This window comes from Sphaeramia orbicularis, chromosome 12, assembly GCF_902148855.1.
Source record: "Sphaeramia orbicularis chromosome 12, fSphaOr1.1, whole genome shotgun sequence".
Lineage (NCBI taxonomy): Eukaryota > Metazoa > Chordata > Actinopteri > Kurtiformes > Apogonidae > Sphaeramia > Sphaeramia orbicularis.
In genome coordinates this window covers 2,422,055-2,445,249 of record NC_043968.1, presented here as the reverse complement: position 1 = coordinate 2,445,249, position 23,195 = coordinate 2,422,055, and the positions used below count along the sequence as shown (strand labels likewise).

General features: G+C 36.9%; 1 protein-coding gene across 3 annotated transcripts in view; it reads left to right on the top strand.

Annotated features, from left to right (window-relative positions):
* tprn (taperin) overlaps positions 1 to 23,195 on the top strand; it is an 82,618-nt gene that overhangs the window by 3,662 nt on the left and 55,761 nt on the right. For all 3 annotated transcript variants that reach the window (XR_003936943.1, XM_030150502.1, XM_030150501.1), the window contains exons 2-3: positions 2,203 to 2,600; positions 5,290 to 6,177. Coding sequence is in view for 2 of the 3 variants with exons in the window: in XM_030150502.1 (XP_030006362.1) it covers positions 2,203 to 2,600; positions 5,290 to 6,177 (1,286 nt within the window). In the remaining variant the exon portion in view is untranslated. The remainder of the gene's footprint in view (positions 1 to 2,202; positions 2,601 to 5,289; positions 6,178 to 23,195) is intronic.

The window sequence follows — 23,195 nt, the reverse complement described above, 5'->3', positions numbered from 1 at the left end:
CAATACTGGAAAAAAACTGACACTGCAATTTTTTTTTTTTTTTTTTTTAACTCTGCGATATTTATTATTATATGTATGTATGTATCTTTATTTAGGTGGGACAGTGCACATTAATGAACACATTTATACAGTCCATTTCAGTATCAACAAGTAAATATGCCAGAGTTAGCGTCAGTGCTAATTTTCATCCGCAGTCCCTGTTTAATAAATATATAAAATGTAAATGGTATCAGATTAGGGCTGCACGATATTGGAAAAAAACTGACACTGCGATTTTTTTTTTAATCCTGTGATATATATTATTATATGTATGTATTTATCTTTATTTAGGTGGGACAGTGCACATTAATGAACACATTTACACAGTCCATTTCAATATCAACAAGTAAATATGCCAGAGTTAGCGTCAGTGCTAATTTTCATCCGCAGTCCCCATTTAATAAATATATAAAATGTAAATGGTATCAGATTAGGGCTGTACGATATTGGAAAAAAACTGACATTGCGATTTTTTTTCACCCTGCGATATATATTGTGATATGAAAAACTATTCAGGAGGATATGTTTATGCATTTGGCAGACGCTTTTTTCCAAAGCGACTTACAGGGGAAAACCAATCAAATCACTCAATCAATCAAATTTTATTTATATCACAACAAAAAAGTTATCTCATGACACTTTATATATAGAGTTGGAGAGTTGGTCAAAACCAGACTCTAAGCCAATTTACAGAAACCCAACAGAATCCTCCAGGAGCAAACACTTGTGACTGGTGACAGTGGAAGGAAAAACTTCCCTTTAACAGCACAAACCTGGAGCAGAGCCAGACTTGCTTGGACATAACAGCTGTGTGGTGTCGACGTAAATGGTCAAAAACAAATTAGTTGTGTTTCCTCTTGTTGTGATGACAGGTGGAAGACACTGTCATGATCTGTCGTATCGTGATCCTAGTATTGTGATTTGTATCGTATCATCAGCTTCTTACCACTACACAGCCCCAGTCCCAGGAACGGTTATCTCTGTATGTTCTGCAGGTCAGAACCGAACTGGGACAGAAAGCTGTTAACTGTTCTGGTTCCAGTGACTGAAAAAACCTACAGGAGATCAAACTGATGGAGCTGGAGTCTGTAAATACAGGCAAAGGGATCTGAAAAGAACAGGAAAAGGATAAGTCTGGATGGAGGAGATGTTTTTGTAACTGATCTAATCGGGTTTTGCTTTGAGGTGCGTTTAAGGAACACTGTTGATTATGCTTCTGGTACCTTTAAACTTCCTGCTGGTGTTTTTATGTTCTTAGTTTGGTGTTTTATGGAGGTTTTAGTGTGGATGTACGGCTGTGATTTCTATTTCCTCTAACTTCTGCTGCTTCTGTCTTGGCCAGGACACTGCACAAGAGGTTTTTAATCTCAATGAGTCATTTTTACCTGGTTGAACAGATTTAGGCCAACATCAGAAGTCTGTGAGGGCTTGAGTTGTTTAATTCAAGATTTTTTTTTCTTAATTTAAGATTTTTTTTTTTTTTGCTTTATTGAAGTTTTTTTTTTTTTTTGCTTAGCCTAATTCAAGATTTTTTTTTTTTTTGCTTAATTCAAGATTTTGTTGCTTCATTTAAGATTTTTTTGCTTTATTCAAGATTTTTGCTTAATTCAAGATTTTTTGGCTTAATTCAAGATTTTTTTTGCTTAATGTAAGATTTTTTGCTTTATTCAAGTTTTTTTTTACTATTTTATTTACCTTTGTTGTCCATCCGTGATGCTGCCATTTTTCTAAACTATGTCTATTTAGGTTTGATCAAATATTTTTTTCCTCTATAACCAATTATTCGGTTGTAAAACAGAGGGTTTAAGGTAAACACTGAATACAGTTGAGGATAAAAATATCAGAGGAACTTCCCTTTGGAGAACTTTGGAATTCTTACAAAATATAGACTTTAATTTTTCGTCCATATGTGACGCCGTAGTTTTTGATATTTTTCATTTAAAAATATTTGAAACTAAATTTTACCCTTTGAGTCTGTTTCAGATGGTATTTGGACCTTTACAATTATGTGGAATATTTGTCTGAAACTGGTCTGGTTCAAAAGTTATAAATCAAAAAGTAGTGGGTGGTCCATCTGGGACGCCCTGGACCTCACCCTTATGTGTGTATGATATCACATGTGTATGACATCACATGTGTATGACATCATGTGACTGGTTGCAGGTGACGGTCCAGGCAGGGTGAGCCGGATGCTGCAGAAGTTCGACAGTAACTACGGGAAACTGCAGAAGAAGTCCCACAGCACGGAGAACCTGCTGGACTTGGACTGCAGTGCCAGCGGCCGGCCACGCCTCTGGCCCAAGCCACAGCCAGACCTGGTGCCAAAGCCCAGAGCCGGACCCCCGTCACCCGTCTTCCACAGCCCCGGGTCTTCCAAACCAAAGCCGCCGCCGCTGGCCGCCTCTGAGCCCACCAGCCCGCCGCCGGCCCAGTCCGTGTCTTCCTTCCGTCACCGCTTTGAGGACAGTGGGGGTCACGGCCGAGACGAACCGGACCGGGGTCAGACCAAACCCACCAGAGAGAGGGACTGGGACAGCGCTGAGGTGCCCCCCAAACCCAAGGTCAGCACTTTTACAGGCAACAGGACTAAAAACGGTCATCACTAGGGGTGTAAGAAAATATCAGTTCTGCAATATATCACGATATTTCATTTTACAATACTGTATCGATATTAAAAAGTACTATATCGATATTTTTAGGTATTTATTCAAATGCAGATATGGCGGAGGTTAATTTTTAGTTTTTTTTGTTCTTCTTTTTTGTTTATATTTTATTTTGATTTATTTATTTGGACATAATAAAACGGCAAAAGAAAAAACAACAACATTCAAACAAGTACCAATATTGTGCAGGAGAGGTTAGAAGCCAAAAAAAGCTTATGTGAATACCTCCCCAGAAATGAACAATACGCAAGAAAAAAGAATTAAAAGTACAATATAACTGAATTAGTAAACTACAGTAAAAACAATAAAAATGTGAATCATATTACAAATCATCAAATACAAATCAAATGATATACAGCCTTACATTTTTTCATGAATTAAAGTCCTTTTCAGATGCTTTTTAAACAATGATAAAGTAGATGTTGATTGAAGTTTCGGTCGCAGATTATTCCACAGATTTGGAATTTATTATTATTTAACACTCTCTTATTAAATAATGTTAGTTTCTTTGTTGGGATCGCACAAAAATACTGTTCTGAAGTTAGTTCTGAACTAATAGAATATGAACATTTGAACAGGATCTGAAACTGTAATGTCTGTAAAACATAGTTTAAGTTTGAACACAGGAACATTTTGTGATATAGCGTAAGATCCTGTTGGGATCAAATAAAAATGTGTTTAGTATTTGTGCAGATTTCTGTTGTAATTCAATTCTTCAAGGAAATAATAATCAAAAAAAGAGACAAATAAAAAATTGCTTTTTTAACAGTATCATGATATATCGTGATACATCGTATCATGATCATAATATTGTGATTTGTGTCGTATCACCAGATTCTTGCCAATACACAGCCCTAGTCATCATCACTGAGTACATAGAACAAATCTGATCAACACATCTCATCAGTTAATTTTGTAATACATTTTTTCAGCTGTAAAGAGTCTTTATGGATATGCTGTAGAATAATAATAATAATAATAATAATGATAATAATAATAATAATAATAACTAGAAAAACATTTGGAGAGCGCAGACCTCTGCCAAGGCAAATCAGTCCCGTCTCCCTCACCCCCCCAATCACCACCAAAATTTAATCATTTATTCCTTGTGATGGTATCTACATTTCCTGAAAATTTCCTGAAAATTTCAGCCAAATCTGTCCATAACTTTTTGAGTTATCTTGCACACGGACAAACAGACCCCGATGGAAACATAACCTCTGCCGTTCCTTGGCGGAGGTAATAAATAATAATAATGATAATAATAATAATAATAATAATATTAATAATAATGATGATGATGATAATTATACATTTTATTTATAGGCACCTTTGTATGTCATCTTCTTCTTCATGACCAGGCCTTTATACATATTTGTAAGTTAAAAATGATAAAAAAGAATTAAAGACCTTATGAAAGAAGTTAATCTTTGTTATTGAACAAACTGCAGCAGAGTACAAACTGAAATTAAAGATACTTAGCATGGCTTCCTTTTCCAAACAAAACAATCAGCCATGTTACATAATAGTGTTACTGTTTCAGCTGCTGTTTTAACCCCACTGTGGTGGTGGATGAAAAATTCATATCATACAGGAAAGTCAAACTGGTGTACTCATTTACCCGTTATGTAACCCAGCTTCAGTCACAGACGTATGAGCTCAACCTTAAACATACATGTGAAGTTTAAAACATGAAGTTTAAAACACGTGAACGCAGCAGTAAAATGAACCCAAAATATCAGATATAATATAATATAATATAATATAATATAACACAGGTACATTTTGTGATATTGCATTAGATCCTGTTCTAATCAAATAAAAATGTGTTTAGTATTTGTGCAGATTTCTGGTGTAATTCCATTCTTCCAAGAAATTATCTTTTAAAAACAAAACAAAACCAATAAAAAATTGCCATTTTAACAGTATCGTGATATATTGAGATATATCATATTGTGATCCTAGTATTGTGATTTGTATTGTGTCGCCAGATTCTTGCCAATACACAGCCCTAATTGCAAAATTGATATCCAAATGACAAACAAGCACCTCATGGAGTTAATTTATCAACGTACCTCTGGAAAATCCTTTCTTTATGCCTCTTTTTAAACACAATCAGACTGGAAATTTGTTTTAGTTCCGCACTCAGTCTGTTCCACAGTTTAACTCCTGTAACACTGATACACAAGCTTTTCAATGTAATGAGTTAAAAGAGTTTGACATCCTTGATTGTTAATATCTGTCAATAATAGTTCATCCTGTGGGCCGGACCAGACCCTTTGGTGGGCCGGTCTGGACCCTTTGGTGGGCCGGTCTGGACCCTTTGGTGGGCCTTTTTGGACCCTTTGGTGGGCCTTTTTGGACCCTTTGGTGCTGGACCCTTTGGTGGGCCTTTTTGGACCCTTTGGTGGGCCTTTTTGGACCCTTTGGTGGGGCTTTTTGGACCCTTTGGTGGGGCTTTTTGGACCCTTTGGTGGGCCTTTTTGGACCCTTTGGTGGGGCTTTTTGGACCCTTTGGTGGGCCGGTCTTGGCCCACAGGCCTCATGTTTGACACCCCTGTTGTAAATACTACTTCCTGTCTTTCAGGTGCCATGTTCTCCAGAGACCCGCCGAGCTCGTGCCGAGTCGCCAACGAAGTTCCCCCGCTCCTCACCCGACTACGAGATCCGCCCGTCCCCAACGCCAGACCTGAGCCGGATCCCTGCGGGCGACGCCCAGGCCCGGGCGTTGGCCAACCTACGCCTGCAGTCCCGGAACTCCTTCACCGTCATCCCCAAACGGCGTCTGGCCGCGTCGTCCGCGGCCACCAGTCCGGTCCCGCCCGGCCCGGTCAAGTCCTCCCCGTCCCACAGAGCGGTGGAGGTGCCCACGCCCGGAGTGCCAACCTCTCACCCCCCCACCGCCACGGTAACGCCCTCAAAGAGGAGCGAGGAGCCACGGCAGAAGGAGCCCCCTCCTCCGGTCGCCACCAGTCCAGTTTGTGCTTCGCCCTCGGTTCTCAGCCCCCCTCCCTCCTCCCCGCCTGCCCCCTCGTCTCCCCCGTCTTCTCCAGCTGTCCCCGTGTCTCCCCCCGCCTCCCCCTCCTCCCCCGGCCCGTCTCCGCCCTCCCCCGCTAAAGAACCGCCTCCCCCCGTGGATCAACTGCCAGTAACGAACATCGACGACATCGAGGTGGAGCCCCCCCAGCGCGTGCCTGCCCCCAGCCCCCTGGTGCACAGGAAAAAGGGCAACACCTTCACTGTGGTGCCTAAACGGAGGGTGGAGCCCGAGGTCCAGCCCGGCTCACCTGAGCCCCCGCAGGATGCCCCCTCCGCTGACGCCCCCCCAGGGTCGACGCCGCCACAGGCCCCCTATGCCCAGCTGGGGTCCCTGCTGAAAAAACGGTACCCTGCCGCCGAGGAGATCCAGGTCATAGGAGGATACCTGTCACTCGCAAAGTCCTGCCTCTCCAAGACCGGCTCCACGGGGAAGAAGGTAAGAGCAAAACCTGAACACGTGGGGGGGTGTTCCTTTTATCAGTCTGGGAAAAGATGCACAAGTTAAATGAAGATCTAGACTGTGTTTGTGTGATTAGTCCAGTGGAAAAGAAGTAATTAGTGGAGCCCGACCGATATGGGATTTTTGGGGCCGATGCCAATACCGATATTGGGGGCTAAAAAAAAAGCCGATATCCGATATATCGGCCAATATCCGACATTGGCCAATAACCGATATATTGGCCGATATATGAAATAAGAACATTGATCTACACAGGATATAATAATCTTTTATCAGATAATTGTGAACAGGTGGATTAACAGTTGCATAAGTTTTTGTTTATCTCACACAGATAATTTACACAACTTTCAAACGCTGTATAACAGTCTGATATTAGACTAGTCTGTGACCTGTGGGGAACCACAGGTTGTAGATGTGGTAGTTTTTATGCCAAAATTGTTTGGTAAATCATTCTCTAAAATGTAAGAGACGCCTACCTTTAATGAGTCCAACTACAAAGCAAGCTATGTAATCACAAAAATAATTAGAGCAAAAAATATTACTACCACAAAATTATGTTTTCCCTCACGAATTTTGACGTGTCTCTCTCACGGCACTACAACTTCCCATGTGGACTAAGGACTAAACTGAGCATGTGCAGAGTGAAATAGGTGAGTTCTAAGTTGTTCCTGATTGGAGCAATTGCAAGAGTTACAATTGACCGGTGTTACAACCAGTCTAAAATAACCCATTATCCGATCAAATTGGTAACTATTTACACTAGGGCTGCATGATATTGGAAAAAACTGGCATTGCGATTTTTTTTAACCCTGCGATATATACTGCGATATGAAAAACTACTCAGGAGGATGTAATAGCTGTGTGATGTCGACGTAAATGCTCAAACAAATTAGTTGTTTCCCCTCGTTGTGTCGACACAGAACATGTGTTTCAGTTTCATCCTTCTTGTAGCTGAAATAATTCCAGATAACTGACATTGCATTTTTTTTTTGGCACCAAGTCTTCGTTTTCAGTGATTTTCTGTTGTTCGTTGGTCATTTCTCAATGTTGTTACCAGTGACTCACTCCAAACTGATTAAGAACGATTGTGACCGGTGGAACTCTGCGTATAGCGTGTGTCAGGTACCCAGGTTGAAATTAGATGAGAACAGGTTGAGTTCATTTGCCTCCTACATTGCAGGACCTGTGATGTGACTATTGCGCACATGTACATTGCGATGTCATGCTCAAACGATATATTGTGCAGCTCTAATTTACACCAATTTCCTCAAAATTGCGAGCCACAGTTTGTTTTTTGAACATGTGTTTTCCACTCAAACATGCTCACTGACTGCTGCTTGTTTACTCGCACTCATCCCCTGGAATCAATGATGGTACATCAATTCTGGCCACCAACGGCTGCTCCCATAATATGTTCTGCCCCTGCCCCTAATTCACATAATAAAACAGTCTAGTGTGGTGCATTTATGGCCCTTTTTTTAATGGAATTTGCGCCTCTCTTGCTATAAATAAAACACAAAGTACAATTAATGTGGTAAACATGACCAGTACAGGTTCACACAAAGTTATTAATTTACAGATTATTTTACAGGAAATCCATGATGTGAACTTTGAGTTTGTAGGTGAGTTCGTATGGAATCACCCTAAAAACAAACACGACAAAGCTTCAGGATTCAGAAAGTCAATAAAACCGTAGATCTGGAACCATTAATCACATTAATCAGCTGCTGTTTTCAGCCCTGGTTAATGGTTAACACCAAACATCCATGAGCTACACCTTCCATTTTTTTTTCTAATTCAAGTTTTTATTTGATTTTGTAATGGAGAGTTTACATGTTTTACATCACATGCACATAGAACATTTTACAGTGTTGTTTTTCTATATTTCTTTTCTTTTCACAAAAGAACAAAATAGTCTATCTGTACAATTGTTTTTCTGTGTTTATCTCCCGTGTATTACTTCTGGATTTCTTTTCCCCTTTTTTTTAAATAACCATAAAAAATACAAACAACAGTAATATAGTAGCTAAACAACAGTGGGTATCATGATTTGTTCCTTATGAGTGTTCATGAAGTCCATCCATGGTTTCCAGTATTCCTCAAATTTGTCATGTTCTCGTCTCAAAGCAAATGTGAGTTTCTGCATCAGGGAAATTTCTTTAACGAGTTCTATCCAGTCTTCTAATTCTACCCTAAATTTTAAGATTTTTGGGGGGTTATTATTAGAGATGTGTATTGGGAAGAATCTGGTGATACGAAACAAATCACAATACTTGGATCACGATATGATCTATCACGATATATCATGATATTGTTAAAAAGGCAATTTTTTGTTTGTATCTTTTTTTTTTAAATGATTATTTCCTTGAAGAATTGAATTACACCAGAAATTTGCGCAAATACTAAACACATTTTTATTTGAGTCTAATGTTATATCACAAAATGTTCCTGTGTTCAAACTGAAATTCTGTTTTACAGACATTACAGTTTCAGATCCTGTTCAAATGTTCAGATTCTATTAGTTCAGAACGAACATCAGAACAGTATTTTAGTTCAGTCCTAACAAAGGAACTAACATTATTTAAGAAAACAGTGTTAAATAATAATAAATAAAATTTAAACAAAAAACAAAAACAAAACTAAAATGAACCTCCACAATATCTGCATTTGAATAAATACCTAAAAATATCCATACAGTAAGTTTTAATATCGATACAGTATCTTGAAATGAAATATTGCGATATATTGCAGAACTGATATTTTCTAACAGCCCTAACAGATAGACAGCCATGTTTTCAGAGGCCAAACATTGCAAACTCTGCATGTGCACCTGGAATGCTGCTGCTTCTCCAGGAAATTAGCAGCTTCATGAGTTTTCAAAGTGCGGTAATCAAACACGGTTATCATGATAATTAGAATTTAAATGGTAATACTAACCGTCTGGAATTTTACCGTGGTTTATCGTTATACCGGTAATCGCTACATCCTTAACACGCAATTAGAATTTAACCACTTTAGACCCACTGTTCACATTTTGGACAAGAGTTTCACAACTTTACATAAAAAAAGAAAAGAAAAGAAAACTGTCCACCACAAAGGACATTCCATAAAATTTTTAAAAACTGCATCTGAAAACACTGTTGCATCATAACGTTTCCAATACAGGCACTTATTTAATAAAAAACAAAAAAGCTTGTACTTGGCTGACATTTCCTGGGTCTTAGGAGGTTAAGAGAAAAAACGTGGACTATATGAACTTGAACCAGAACTTGGGTCGGAGCTGGAGGTAAATCTGCAGAACTGGATACAGCCTTGATGGGATTGTTGGGTCAATAGGCTTGGAAGGCCACCTAACCCTGTAATACGCTCTACGACAAATAAAAGGACTTAGTGGGACGGCCATCAGCAGCGGAGCGATGCCAGGCGTTCCAAGAGGCTGTGTAAACACAGGCTTTTAATCCACTTAGACACCCAGGCCCAGGAGCAGGTCAAGTGATGGGACAAGAAGGTTTAAAGCACCACCGCACATGGGAATAACAACCGAGGATTAATGCCGAGGTGCGCCCAGGTTGGGAAAGAAGCCGGCAGAGCGGACGACAGATAGAAAAAAGGAAAACAAAAACAACAGACGCTCCTGAATGACGCCTCCACGCTCAAATTAGACCACAGGAAACTTTAACGATACCTCTGGGAACAGTCGGCACATGGTTCGATTAAACAGATACAATAACAGTTGAACTCTGCCTCTAATAAACTTAATACTGACAGTTTGGTTCAATACTTCTTCTATTCCTCCTTTCACTTCCCTCTATGTATCCTACTGCAATTACCTCCAATACTGTGCAATAATAACCCCATGTAATGTGAATTGTGTGCAATAAGTTCATAGAATAATCCTCTGTTCTTACAAAACAATGCAATATTTATGCATTATATAGACGAGTTCATAAATATATACACTGTTAATATTGTGTCTATACATAAAAAAGCAGAGGTGCATAATATCAGTTCATCTCTGAGGCATTTTAGAAACAAAGGTAACAATTTAAACCAAACTAACCAATGCAATGATATTTACCCCAATATAAACTATATTCTGACATTAGTCATTATTGTTTTGTATCCCAGACCCCTGTTCGAAAAGAAACACCTGAATTCAATGTGTCCACATACTTTTGTCCATATAGTATTTGACGTTGACCTCGTCATGCTATGAGGCTAACGATTAGCTCATTATCGCCAACATTTTTACGTCTAAACTGAAAATCAGCGCGAGTTGTCTCTCAGAATAAATAAAGAAATTGAATGAATGAATGAATGAATGTTTATTTCAGTTAAATACAAAACACATACATATTAAAAAAAAACACAAACATAAAATTAACACAATTGGTAACTGAAAAAGGCGGAAGCTGAAGCCAGAGGCTCATTTTTGCTTCTCCTATTCCCATCCTTACTCCAAGTCCACACCTGAAGTTGCAGCAGATTAGAACTTAAACACAAATTATTCTACATTCGGTTTTATAAGTCACTTTGACATCATTTTACTTTCATAGCCCTTGAGAATTTGACAAATTAAAGCCTTTTTGAAACTCGACAGTGAGCTACACAATTTCACTTCATCCTTCAATTTGTTCCATAATTTGACACCAGTAACAGAAACACAGTGATATTTAACGTTTGTTCTTACTTTACATGTTTCAAACACAAACATCCCTCTTAAATTATAATTTCCTTCTCTTAACTTAAAAATTTTCTGAATACAACCAGGAGGATTTTTACTTTTAGCACGAAACATAAATTCCATTGTTTTTAAATGTACAATATCAAAAAATTTTAGTAAACCAGATTCTACAAAAAGTGGATTACTTGATTGAAGATAACCAGCTTTGTTTATGACTCTGATAGCTTTTTTTTGGAGTTTAATTATTGGGTCTATATTAGTTTTATAATTAATGCTTTCTTCTATCATGCTTTAATTTTAAAATTAAAGCATGATAGAAGAGTTAATGGGGACGGATTCAACGTGTCCACATACTTCTGTCCAAAAACCGAAAATGTTGGTTTAATGTTAGATTTTTCTTCCTCAGTGAGATGTGAAGAAAGTAGATGGTTAGTTCTGGTAGAAAAGTATTATTTACAGTCAAAAAAAAGAAAAAAAAATTAGAAATTGAGGGGAAGAACATTTAAAATCATAGTCATGGATTAAAAAAAACAAAATCAGTGTGTTTTTTTTCTCAGCATTGTGTTTTTTCCCTTTTAATTGTATTTTTTGTATATTTTAATGAACTTTAGTGTGCTTTAGCATATTTTTTGTGTATTTTAGTGCATTTTAGCGCATCTTTGTGAATTTAGGTTCATTTTAGTGTATTTTTTGTGTTATTATACACCAAGTATAATAACTATGAGGCCTGTTGGACTGTTATTTATGTGAATGGAAGGTCTGAAATTTGACCGGGATACTTTAAAAAAGTTGGTTTAATGGTAGAGGTTTCTTCCTCAGTGAGATGTGAGGAAAGTAGATGGTTAGTTGAGGTAGAGAAGTATTATTTAGAGTCAGAACAGGAAAAAGATTTTAGAAATTTAGAGGTGGAACATTTAAAATCATAGTCATGGATAAAAAAAAACAAAGAACAAGATCAGTGTTGAGAGAAATTAAGTACAAACCGTCTCTGAGCCATTTAAAAATTTAAACCAAACTAACCAATGCAATGATATTTATCCCACAATATAAAACTATATTATAACATTAGTCATTGTTTTGTATCCCAGACCCGTTAGAAAACAAACACCTGAATACAATGTGTCCATATAGTATTTGACGTTGACCTCGTCATACTATGAGGCTAACGATTATCTCATTATCGTTGACATTTTTACACTGATGTCTGAACTGAAAATGAATGCGAGTTGTCTCTCAGAAATAAATAAAGAAATTAAAACCTGACAGAAGAGTTAATGGGGACGGATTCAACCTGTCCACATACTTTTGTCCATATAGTTTGTCTCCTGATCTTCTCAGATTTCAGATGCGTACGTCCCTTCTTCTCTTTCATCTCCATTAGGGGTTAATTATCAGAGGAAGCTGTTAATTAATGTTGCCGGTTTGCTGCAGGCTTCCTTCAGACTGTGCTCTACGTGTTGAGCTTTATTTACATCATGGTGGTGTTTGTGTTGCAACAGTAGAAGGAAGTAAACTGTTGTAGCCCGTAGCCTTGGTTTTTAAGTGAAGAAAACGTTTTTATGGGCATCCTGTCATCTGCAGCGTGAGCACCCGCCCTTTACAACCGCTTTTATGGTTCCTAAGATCATTCCTCCTGTTGGCGTCTGACATTAACATTCTGTTGACGCACGGACACAAAGATCTGCAGTCGTCTGTGGAAATGTATTTGATCTGAGGCTTTTTAGCAGCAGGAGGTGGACAAACGTATGGATATCTGTGTGGTTTTTTTACTCTCTTTGTAAAACAGCTCGGAGTGAAAACCTGTCAGAGGAAACAAAAACACTATAACTTGTGATGAAACTGCAGTTGTGAATCTACCTGTTTGTCATGATCTGATTTCCAGTTCTAAGATAAACCTTAGGGGCCCCGTGACTGAATCACATGACTTTTTCAACACACCGTAACGTCAGAAGTCAGTCGTGTAGTCCAGTGGGGAGAATTGCATTTGAAAGTGCAGGCTTGAAACATTCTCCCACTTTTTATTTGTTGTTGATAGAGCAAACACAACCGGAGATATGAGGTTTTGAAACCAGAGCAAACAAACATGAATAAAAGTATGAAAATGAGGTGGGGGTTAGGGTTAACACAGAACACAGGACATAACAATACATGATATGCATGACAATTAGGGCTGTAAGAAAATATCAGTTCTGCAACATATCGCGATATTTCATTTCACAATACTGTATCGATATTAAAAAGTACTGTTTTGATATTTTTAGGTACTTTTTAAATGCAGATATTGTGGAGGTTCATTTTTGGGTTTAGGTTTTCTTTATTGTTTATGTCGTATTTATTATAATTTAACACTCTCTTATTAAATATTGTTAGTTCCTTTGTTGGGATTGCACAAAAATACTGTTCTGATGTTAGTTCTGAACTAATAGAATATGAACATTTGAACAGGATCTTAAACTGTACAGGGTGGGGAAGCAAAATTTACAATATTTTGAGGCAGGGATTGAAAGACAGTGTATGACCAATTAGTTTATTGAAAGTCATGAGAATTTATTTGCCACAAGAAAATGTCCATAATAGAAAATGTTTTTATTCTATGTGTCCTCCTCCTTTCTCAATAACTGCCTTCACACGCTTCCTGAAACTTGCGCAAGTGTTCCTCAAATATTGGGGTGACAACTTCTCCCTTTCTTCTTTAATAGTATCTTCCAGACTTTCTGGTAATAGTTTTGCTCATAGTCATTCTCTTCTTTCCATTATAAACAGTCTTTATGGACACTCCAACTATTTTTGAAATCTCCTTTGGTGTGACGAGTGCATTCAGCAAATCACACACTCTTTGACGTTTGCTTTCCTGATTACTCATATGGGCAAAAGTTTCTGAAAAGGTATGGATAATAGTGTTAGGTATGATTATGACATCAATATATGTTTGGTTTCAAAACAACTGACGTAGTGCCTGCTGAGAAAAAACAACTAAATGTTCATTGTAAATTTTGCTTCCCCACCCTGTAATGTCTGTAAAACAGAATTTCAGTTTGAACACAGGAACATTTTGTGATTATAGCATTAGATCCTGTTGTGATCCAATAAAAATGTGCTAAGTATTTGTGCATATTTCTGTTGTAATTCAATTCTTCAAGGAAATAATCATTTAAAAAAAAAGAAACAAACAGAAAATTGCTTTTTTAACAGTATCATGATATATTGTATTGTGATTTGTATCGTATCACCAGATTCTTGCCAATACACAGCCCTAATGACAATCACAATTCACATTATTAACAGTGCAAATCTAAAAATAATAACCATTATTAACATCATTAAAAACATAAAACATCATTAGAAAAATATAGGATTAGTTCTTACATTAATCACACAAAATAACATCCACTCCCCTCCGTACAGGACCTGCTCAGATATTTAAACAGTGCCTTCTCAGATGATACTTGAAAGATGATTTACCTTTTAATTTACGTATGTTCAGCGGGCAGTTATTCCAGTAATCGATGGCATGATAAATAACTGTCCTCTTTAAAGCATTTGATTTTGGTTGTGGCAACCAACATGAACTCACTGAGGCAGTGGATTGGCCCTATTCCAAATCAAGGTTATCATTAACAAAAACTAATGAAATGATGAAAACTAGAATTGTAAAAACATTTTCGTTAACTGAAATAAATAAAAACTCTAATTAAAAGAAAAAAACGATAACTGACTGAAACTGTATTGTGTGTTTACAAAACTAACTAAAATGGGAAAAAAAATTACGGATAAAATTCCCTTCCTTTTCGTCTTTGTCAACGTCAGATTGATGGGAAATTGATTTATTTCCCTCAAGCAATTTCAGCTGCTGGCACCATGTGATATTTAAGGGTCCGTCACTTCTCGTCACTTGTGGTTTCCAGTCGTCTTCTGGTCCCCACTCTACCTGGAAACATGGAGACTAAAGTTGGGAGAAAGCAGCAGAGTCCTGTCTGGGATTTATTTGAATACGACGGTGAAGAAGATAAAAGATATAAAGAAACTAAAACTAAACTAAAACTAAGCATTTAGAAAATAACGAAAACTAATAAAAACTAGCAAACCTGCTCTAAAAACAAATTAAAACTGAATTAGGGAAAAAAAAGTCAAAACTAAGTTAAACTATAATGAAAAATCCAGAACTATAATAACCTTGTTCCAAATTACCAAGAATAGTCACTTGCCCGATAAAGGGTTAAGTCTGCGATGACCAGGAGGAACTATTCTAGGTTCCTTCAGTTACATCATGAAATCCAAATCTGCACGCCATCGCCAAAGTGAGCGTGTGCAGACATTTGGCAGCTCTTCCATGTAGGCCGTTGTCTCCGCCTCTCTGGCCTCAGTCCAGTTTCCTTGACCTGGTCCTGCTGTAATCCTCGGCTCTCAGACTAAATCCATCTACCTGTTAGAACCGGGCCGAGAACCCTCGTGGAAACAGTGACGAGCTGACGCCAAAACTCACCCACGTACGTCCAACATTCAAGACTTTACGGCCAGGATTCACGTATAAAATCTGATCCGATCGTATGAATCAGCTGTCGGTGGTTTGGCCTCAGTATTAGGTTTGTCAGACGCAAATACTTTTTATGTTTTTGCTTAAAGTCTTTTTGTTGGTATTTATGCAGAGACTGTACAGACAGTATGTTACAGGCATGAGTCAATACAAACAAGAACAATCCCCACCATACATAATCCCACCCATGCTCCAACAACAGAGCCCCACCCCTAAAAATTAAACAAAACCAAAAAAAAAAAAAAAATCACTGTACCATTTAGCAGATTGGCTTTAATTCTGCATTCAACCACATATATTGTATACAATGTAAAAGAGAAGGGGGTTGATGCAAATACTTTTCTGGTACAAAGGACAGAAATAAAGTCGAAACTAGACCTTTAACCCATAAAGACCCAAACATCCACCGTCGACCACAACCATCTACTGATCTAAACTGTTTAATCTAATCTTTAACCCGTTGATCCACTAATTTGATCAATACATGTAAATAACTGGTGTAAAATACTGTTTTACCTCAATTATTTATAGGATAAAATGTCCAAAAACTTGTAAAATGAGAATAAAATGGGGAAAATTCTTGAAAAATAAGGAAAAACTTTACTATAAAACCTTGAAATATGGTGTAAAAGTGAATTAATCCTTGTAAAGTGAGGAGAAAATAAGAAAAATACTTGATAAATGAGGAAAGTTCATCATTTCGTAAGATCCAGAGCCCTTTATTTAGTCTGTTGACCACCAAAAACCAAAACCATCTACTGATCTAAACTGTTTAATCTAATCTAATCTTTAACCTGTTGATCCACTAATTCGATCAATACATGTAAATAACTGGTGTAAAATACTGTTTTACCTCAATTATTTATAGGATAAAATGTCCAAAAACTTGTAAAATGAGAATAAAATGAGGAAAATTCTTGAAAAATAAGGAAAAACTTGACTATAAAACCTTAAAATATGGCGTAAAAGTGAATTAATCCTTGTAAAGTGAGGAGAAAATAAGAAAAATACTTGATAAATGAGGAAAGTTCATCATTTCGTAAGATCCAGAGCCCTGTATTTAGTCTGTTGACCATCAAAAACCAAAACCATCTACTGATCTAAACTGCTTAATACCTGTTGATCCACTAATCCTATCAATACATGTCAATAACTGGTGTAAAATACAGTTCTTCATCTTTTCATGGTCATCAGATATGACCCATTTGGACGTTCAGAGGCTCCGTATGTTACCGTGGAAACACCATCATCTTCTACAATACTGATTCACCTGTAAAACCCATGGAGTTGGATCAATGACAGTGGATGGACACAGTTGTTTTTACGTTCAGTTATTGATATCTTCTCTGAAAAAGTCACTTTTTCTTCTGTTTTGTCTGTTTCTGATATAGGGTCTAAACACAGTATTCGAAATCTCTCTGACAGGACATTTTAGAGGACAATTTGACAGATTTGTGTTGCTAAATGACCCACATTTTTACTTTTCAATTCCTTTTTGCTTTAGTTGGACCATGAGGGATTATCCAAAACAAGGAGCTACTTTATATTGAAATAAATGTTGGAATGGCAATCAATTAAAGTTCACTCTCTGACAGGACATTACTGTGTTTGGACCCTATAATAACCCTCAACTTTAATCTGAGCTTTCATGAACATCTACATGATCAGTGAATTAAATTTAGGAGAATACTTGTTTTTCACTGAGACAAAAGCCAAAGTACAGAGGACAATAGTGTAATAAATAGTGATAAATCACTTCAGAAAGGGTCAATACTGAGAATAACTCATTTGGGAGCTGACACAGAGGTAGTGCTGGGTCTTTATGGGTTCATGCAAACATAGAGGAAAAGTTGTTTAAAAAGAGGTCAAAAACTCTGAAAAAGCCACTTGTAATTCTAATCTAATTATGAGCTCCACTTTATTCAACTGTGTATTAACACCACATTTGATTGGAAGGATTTGGGCGACTTTAGTTCGTAGTAAGTCCACTTCCGCTGTTTGTGTTGTTGAAATGGCACGACAAACATCACTAACACGTCCCTGCATTACCAGAAACAGAATCTGAATACTTTATTAATCCCAGGGGAAGTTATTGTGTGTTACAGAGGCTCCGTGCCAGTATAATGAAAGTAACAGGAAGGAAATTATCAATGCGACAAAAAAATATAGCTCTAAATATATCTATTTTTTGTGTTATTATACACCAAGTATAATAACTATGAGGACTGTTGGACTGTTATTTATGTGAATGGAAGGTCTGAAATTAAGACCAGACACTTTAAAGAAGTTGGTTTAATGGTAGATTTTTCTTCCTCAGTGAGATGTGAAGAAATTAGATGGTTCGTTCTGGTAGAAAAGTATTATTTAGAGTCAGAGCAGGAAAAATATTGTAGAAATTTAGAGGTAAAACATTTAAAATCATAGTCATGGATAAAAAAACCAAACAAAATCAATGTGTTTTTTTCTCAACATTGTGTTTCTTTCCCTTTTTAATTGAATTTTTTGTGTATTTTAGTGAACTTTAGTGCATTTTAGCATATTTTTGTGTATTTTAGTGCATTTTAGCACATCTTTGAGAATTTACATTCATTTTAGTGTATTTTTTGTGTTATTATACACCAAGTATAATAACTATGAGCACTGTTGGACTGTTATTTATGTGAATGGAAGGTCTGGAATTTGACCAGACGCCTTAAAAAGTTGGTTTAATGGTAGATTTTTCTTCCTCAGTGAGATGTGAGGAAAATAGATGGTTAGTTCTGGTAGAAAAGTATTATTTAGAGTCAGAACAGGAAAAATATTTTAGAAATTTAGAGGAAGAACATTTAAAATCATAGTCATGGATAAACATCTTTTTTCTCAACATTGTGTTTTTTTTCCCGTTTAATCAGATTTTTTTTTTGTATTTTAGTGAACTTCAGTGCATTTTAGCACATTATTTGTGTACTTTAATGCATTTTAGCACATCTTTGTGAATTTAAGTCCATTTTGGTGTATTTTTTGTGTTATTATACACTAAGTATAATAACTATGAGGCCTGTTGGACTGTTATTTATGTGAATGGAAGGTCTGAAATTTGACCAGATGCCTTAAAAATGTTGGTTTAATGGTAGATTTTTTTTTCCTCAGTGAGATGTGATTGTGTATGATGTTAGCCTCGTTATGCTATGAGGCTAACGATTGGCTCATTATCTCCGACATTTTTACACTGACGTCTAAACTGAAAATGAATGCGAGTTGTCTCTCAGAAATAAATAAAGAAATTAAAGCATGAAAGAAGAGTTAATGGGGACGGATTCAACGTGTCCACATACTTTTGTCCAAAAACCAAAAATTTTGGTTTAATGTTAGATTTTTTTTTTTTCCTCAGTGAGATGTGATGAAAGTAGATGGTTAGTTCTGGTAGAAAATTATTATTTACAGTCAAAGCATGAAAAATATGTTAGAAATTTAGAGGTAGAACATTTACAAACATAGTCATGGATAAAAGAAACAAAGAACAAGATCAGTGTTGAGAGAAATTAAGTCAAACTCATCTCTGAGCCATTTAAAAATGTACACAAAACTAACCAATGCAATGATATTTATCCCAGTATAAATCTATATTGTAACATTAGTCATTATTGTTTTGTATCCCAGACCCCTGTTAGAAAACAAACACCTGAACTCACCGTGTCCACATACTTTTGTCCACATAGTGGATGCTTCATGTGTCAGTTGTTGCTGGTGTTAAGTGTCACTTGTGTTTGCATGTGTTTGTATTTGCATTGCAGTTTGATGTCCTGGTGATGTTGTGTTTTTACTTTGGAGGAGTCAGTCACAGAGTACAGTCACGGAAAAAGTTATTAGACCATCCAAAGTCATCAAACACAATGGTTATGCAATCAAATTCTAACTCCTGTGTGTTTCATGTGACTAAAACAGACAGAAAAGAAAACATGGAATGTCTAAAAGCACTGTTTTTGTCAGTACAGTGACACAGATACTGATGGAAGAACTGAAGTGATTTGGGTTTTTATCAAGAAAACCTGTTAAATGGATAGATATCAGCTCAGAAATTAAACTACTATGAGCTGTTTTTGTTGTTGTCATTATATTTGTCCAAACAAATGGACCTTTAGTTGGACCGGGCATTAAAATGAACAAGAAACTGAAGAAAACAAGGGGTGTTCTAATATTGTATGTATTTGTAGGTATCTTTATTTAGGTGGGACAGTGCACATTAATGATCACATTTATACATTCCATTTCAGTGTAAACATGTAAATATGCCAGAGTTAGCGTCAGTGGTAACTTTCAGCTGCAGTCCCCATTAATATAAGATAAGTTTAGGGGTGTGTATTGGCAAGAATCTGGCAATACAATACAAATTACAATACTAGGATCACGATACGATATATCACGATATATCATGATGTTGTTAAAAAAGCAATTTTTTGTTTTTTTCTTTTTTTTTCAAGATTATTTTCTGAAAGAATTGAATTACACCAGAAATATGTACAAATACGAAACACATTTTATTTGATCACAACAGGATCTGATGCTATATCACAAAATTTTTCTAATTCTCCCAGTTTCCAAAGGAACTAAAATCTGCCTCTTTCAGACAGTAAAAAGTGCTTCAAATAACCATTATTTAATAAAACAGTGTTTAATAATAATAAATAAAATATAAACAAAAGAAAACCAAAAAACAAAATTGAATCTCTGCCTTATCTGCATTTGAATAAATACCTAAAAATATCGATATAGTGCTTTTTAATTTCGATACAGTATCGTGAAATGAAATATATATTGCAGATATATTGCAGAACCAATATTTTCTGTCACCCCTAGATAAGATAAGATGAGATAAAATACTTTATTGTCATTATACCACAGGTGTCAAACATGTGGCCCAGGGGCCAAATCTGGCCCGCCAAAGGTTCCATTGTGGCCCGCAGGATAAAAGTGCACAAATGAACCTGAATCATTTTGGTTCAGGTTCCACATACAGACCAATGTGATCTACAGTAAAAATAACAACACAATAACCCATAAATAATGACAACTACACATTTTCTTAGTGAAAAATTATGTGGGGAAAAAAAATTGAAAAAAGTAACATTACACTGTGAAAATATTTACATTTACAAAACTATTCTTTCACAATAAAATGCAAATAAATACATAAATAAAAACAAAGATGCATAACAGGAAATGTGCAATTTGAACAATATTCTGCCTGGTACTAAACATTTTGTGCACTTATAGATCCACTGTGATCTGGAGTTGTGTTAATAGTAAGAGATGTAATATTGTAGAAATTTTTCAAATTTTAGTTCCAAACTCCAAAATTTGAACAATATTCTGCCTGTTACCAAATGTCTATTTATCATTGTGTGTAAATGTACATGTATAAATAATAAGTCGAGGCATAATATTGTTAAAATTGCACTCATTTTTCAAATGAAATTTCTGTTTTTTCAGGTTATTCGCATCTTGTTTGTAAAATGTAAATATTTTCATAATTTAATTTGGGTTTTTTGTAGTAAAACAAAAAGAAAAACTTGGATTTGTCATTATTTATAGGTTATTAAGTCATTATTTTACTGGTCTGGCCCACTTGAGATCAAATTGGGCTAAATATGGAACTGAACCAAAATGAGTTTGACAGCCCTGGATTATACAAAATGTACAATGAAATTTCAGTGCACTATCAGGACGCGGACTCATAAATAGTAATTGTAATAAATAGTGATAATAGCTATAAAAATATATAATAAAAACAAAATATGCATCATGCACATATCAACATCCGTTCATTAATTTCCTCACACATCAACCTCCTTCATTTATCACACAGCAGTACGTCACACACACATCAGTGCCAATATAGTACGTGTCTGATACTTTTTTCTGCGACTGTAGATGTATTTTCAGGGTGTTTTGGTTCTTCTGCTTTAACCTCCTCAGACCCATCTATGGGTTTTCTGTCCACCACAAAGGACATTCCATAAAAACCTTAAAAAACTGCATCTGAAAAAACTGTTGCATCATGATGTTTCCAATATAGGCACTTATTAATTAAAAAAAAAAAAAAAAAAAAACTGGTACTTTGCTGACATTTCCTGGGTCTCAGGAGGTTAAATAAAGGTAAAAACCTGTGTATATTTGTACAAATCCAGCTGCTTCTTTACCGCAGTGTTGCGTCAAGTGGAAATTCATGCGCCAGACATCTTGTTCACGTCCCCTTTAATTCAGTTTTATATTTTTGGTAACCATGGAAGCTGTGGGCTTTCGCGTAAATCTGCGACATGGCCTGCAGATCGTGACTCTGAGGCTGCAGACTTCAGCGACTGGGTTTTTTTTTTTTTTTAATTGCATGTAGATCACATCCTGCCTTTTGTCCTCGTCAGACCTGGTCGTCCTTTTGTTGTCTTCGTCCTGGTCATCATCGCGGCCCACATTTGTTTTCTTCTTTTCTTCTCTGGGCAGGGCTGCGTTGGCAATTACAAAGGCACTGGAGGCTCGGCCCCGGCCTGTGTAATTTGTGTGGAATTTTTTGCTCCTCGGTGCCTCGATGTGAAAAGGAAAGAGTGGGTTTGTCAACGCTCTTTTTCCACCAAACCACTTTTTTTTTTTTTTTTATATGAGGAAAACCGGCTAAAGAGGAACATTCCAGGAGCAGCTGATCATGCCAGGCTCTCAGTTTCCCGTTGCATGTTGTGCTTTATGAGCCTCTGCAGGGATTGTTTGGTGTGTCGGTCCATAAGCACCACTCTGCTTTGTTCCCATGGTGCACTGCTTTATTCCTGAGCAGCGCTGGTTGATAACGCCCGACCCTGTGATCTCCTCCTCTCTGTCAGAGCAGGGAAATGTTGGAAGAGCTTCTGTATGTAGATAAATGCAGATAAATGGAAACCAATATGGATACTCAAAAATAGTTTTTTTTACAACCGATACCGATAACCAATAACTTCCTGCCTTTTGTAACCGATACCGAGAACAAACAACAATAGTTTGCATTCTTCAGATTCTTTTATTATTATTTCCAGTCTGTGGTAAAACTCCCTTATTAGTCAAATAAAGGCTTCTACAGAACCAAAGCCTATGGCTGCTTCAAATGGACAATAGACCGAGGGTTTCCAGTTACTTACTATTAGGGATGGGAATCAAGAACCGATTTTTGAGAACCAGATCCCAGTAGCTCAATTCCTTGGAATCATTTGCCTGCCTGCTTAACAATTCTACTTATCGATTCCACCTTCGTAGCACATGTGCGATGACGTCACGCGTACACTGCATTCTTTTGGTCAGAACGTAGCCAACATGATGTTGAGGCAGAAGTGGTCTAAACAGACCACACCAGGTCCAAACAGACCACACCAGGTCCAAACAGACCACACCAGGTCCAAACAGACCACGCCAGGTCCAAACAGACCACACCAGGTCCACTGGAACACTGTCTAAGCTTCCATTTCTTCTTCTTTCTAAAGGGTGGAATCCCTCCAGTCTGTTCAAACATTTGTCCACAGCATATGATTCATTTGATTCGCTACTTAGCGACGCTTGTGAATCTAGTGGCAGAGTGAACATCAGGCCGTCATCTGGGCCCAGTTCTGGTTCCAGTGTGGGCAACAAACATCGTACCCCCTCAAATACAAGTTTCCGAAGGTAGGGGAAAGGAAATGAGGTGCACAACAACAGGAGATAAGCTGAGTCGAACCAGTTACACGTAGTGGAAATGCGGCGAGAGAGGAATTAGTAAAATATAATAAAAGTATAAAAGACAGT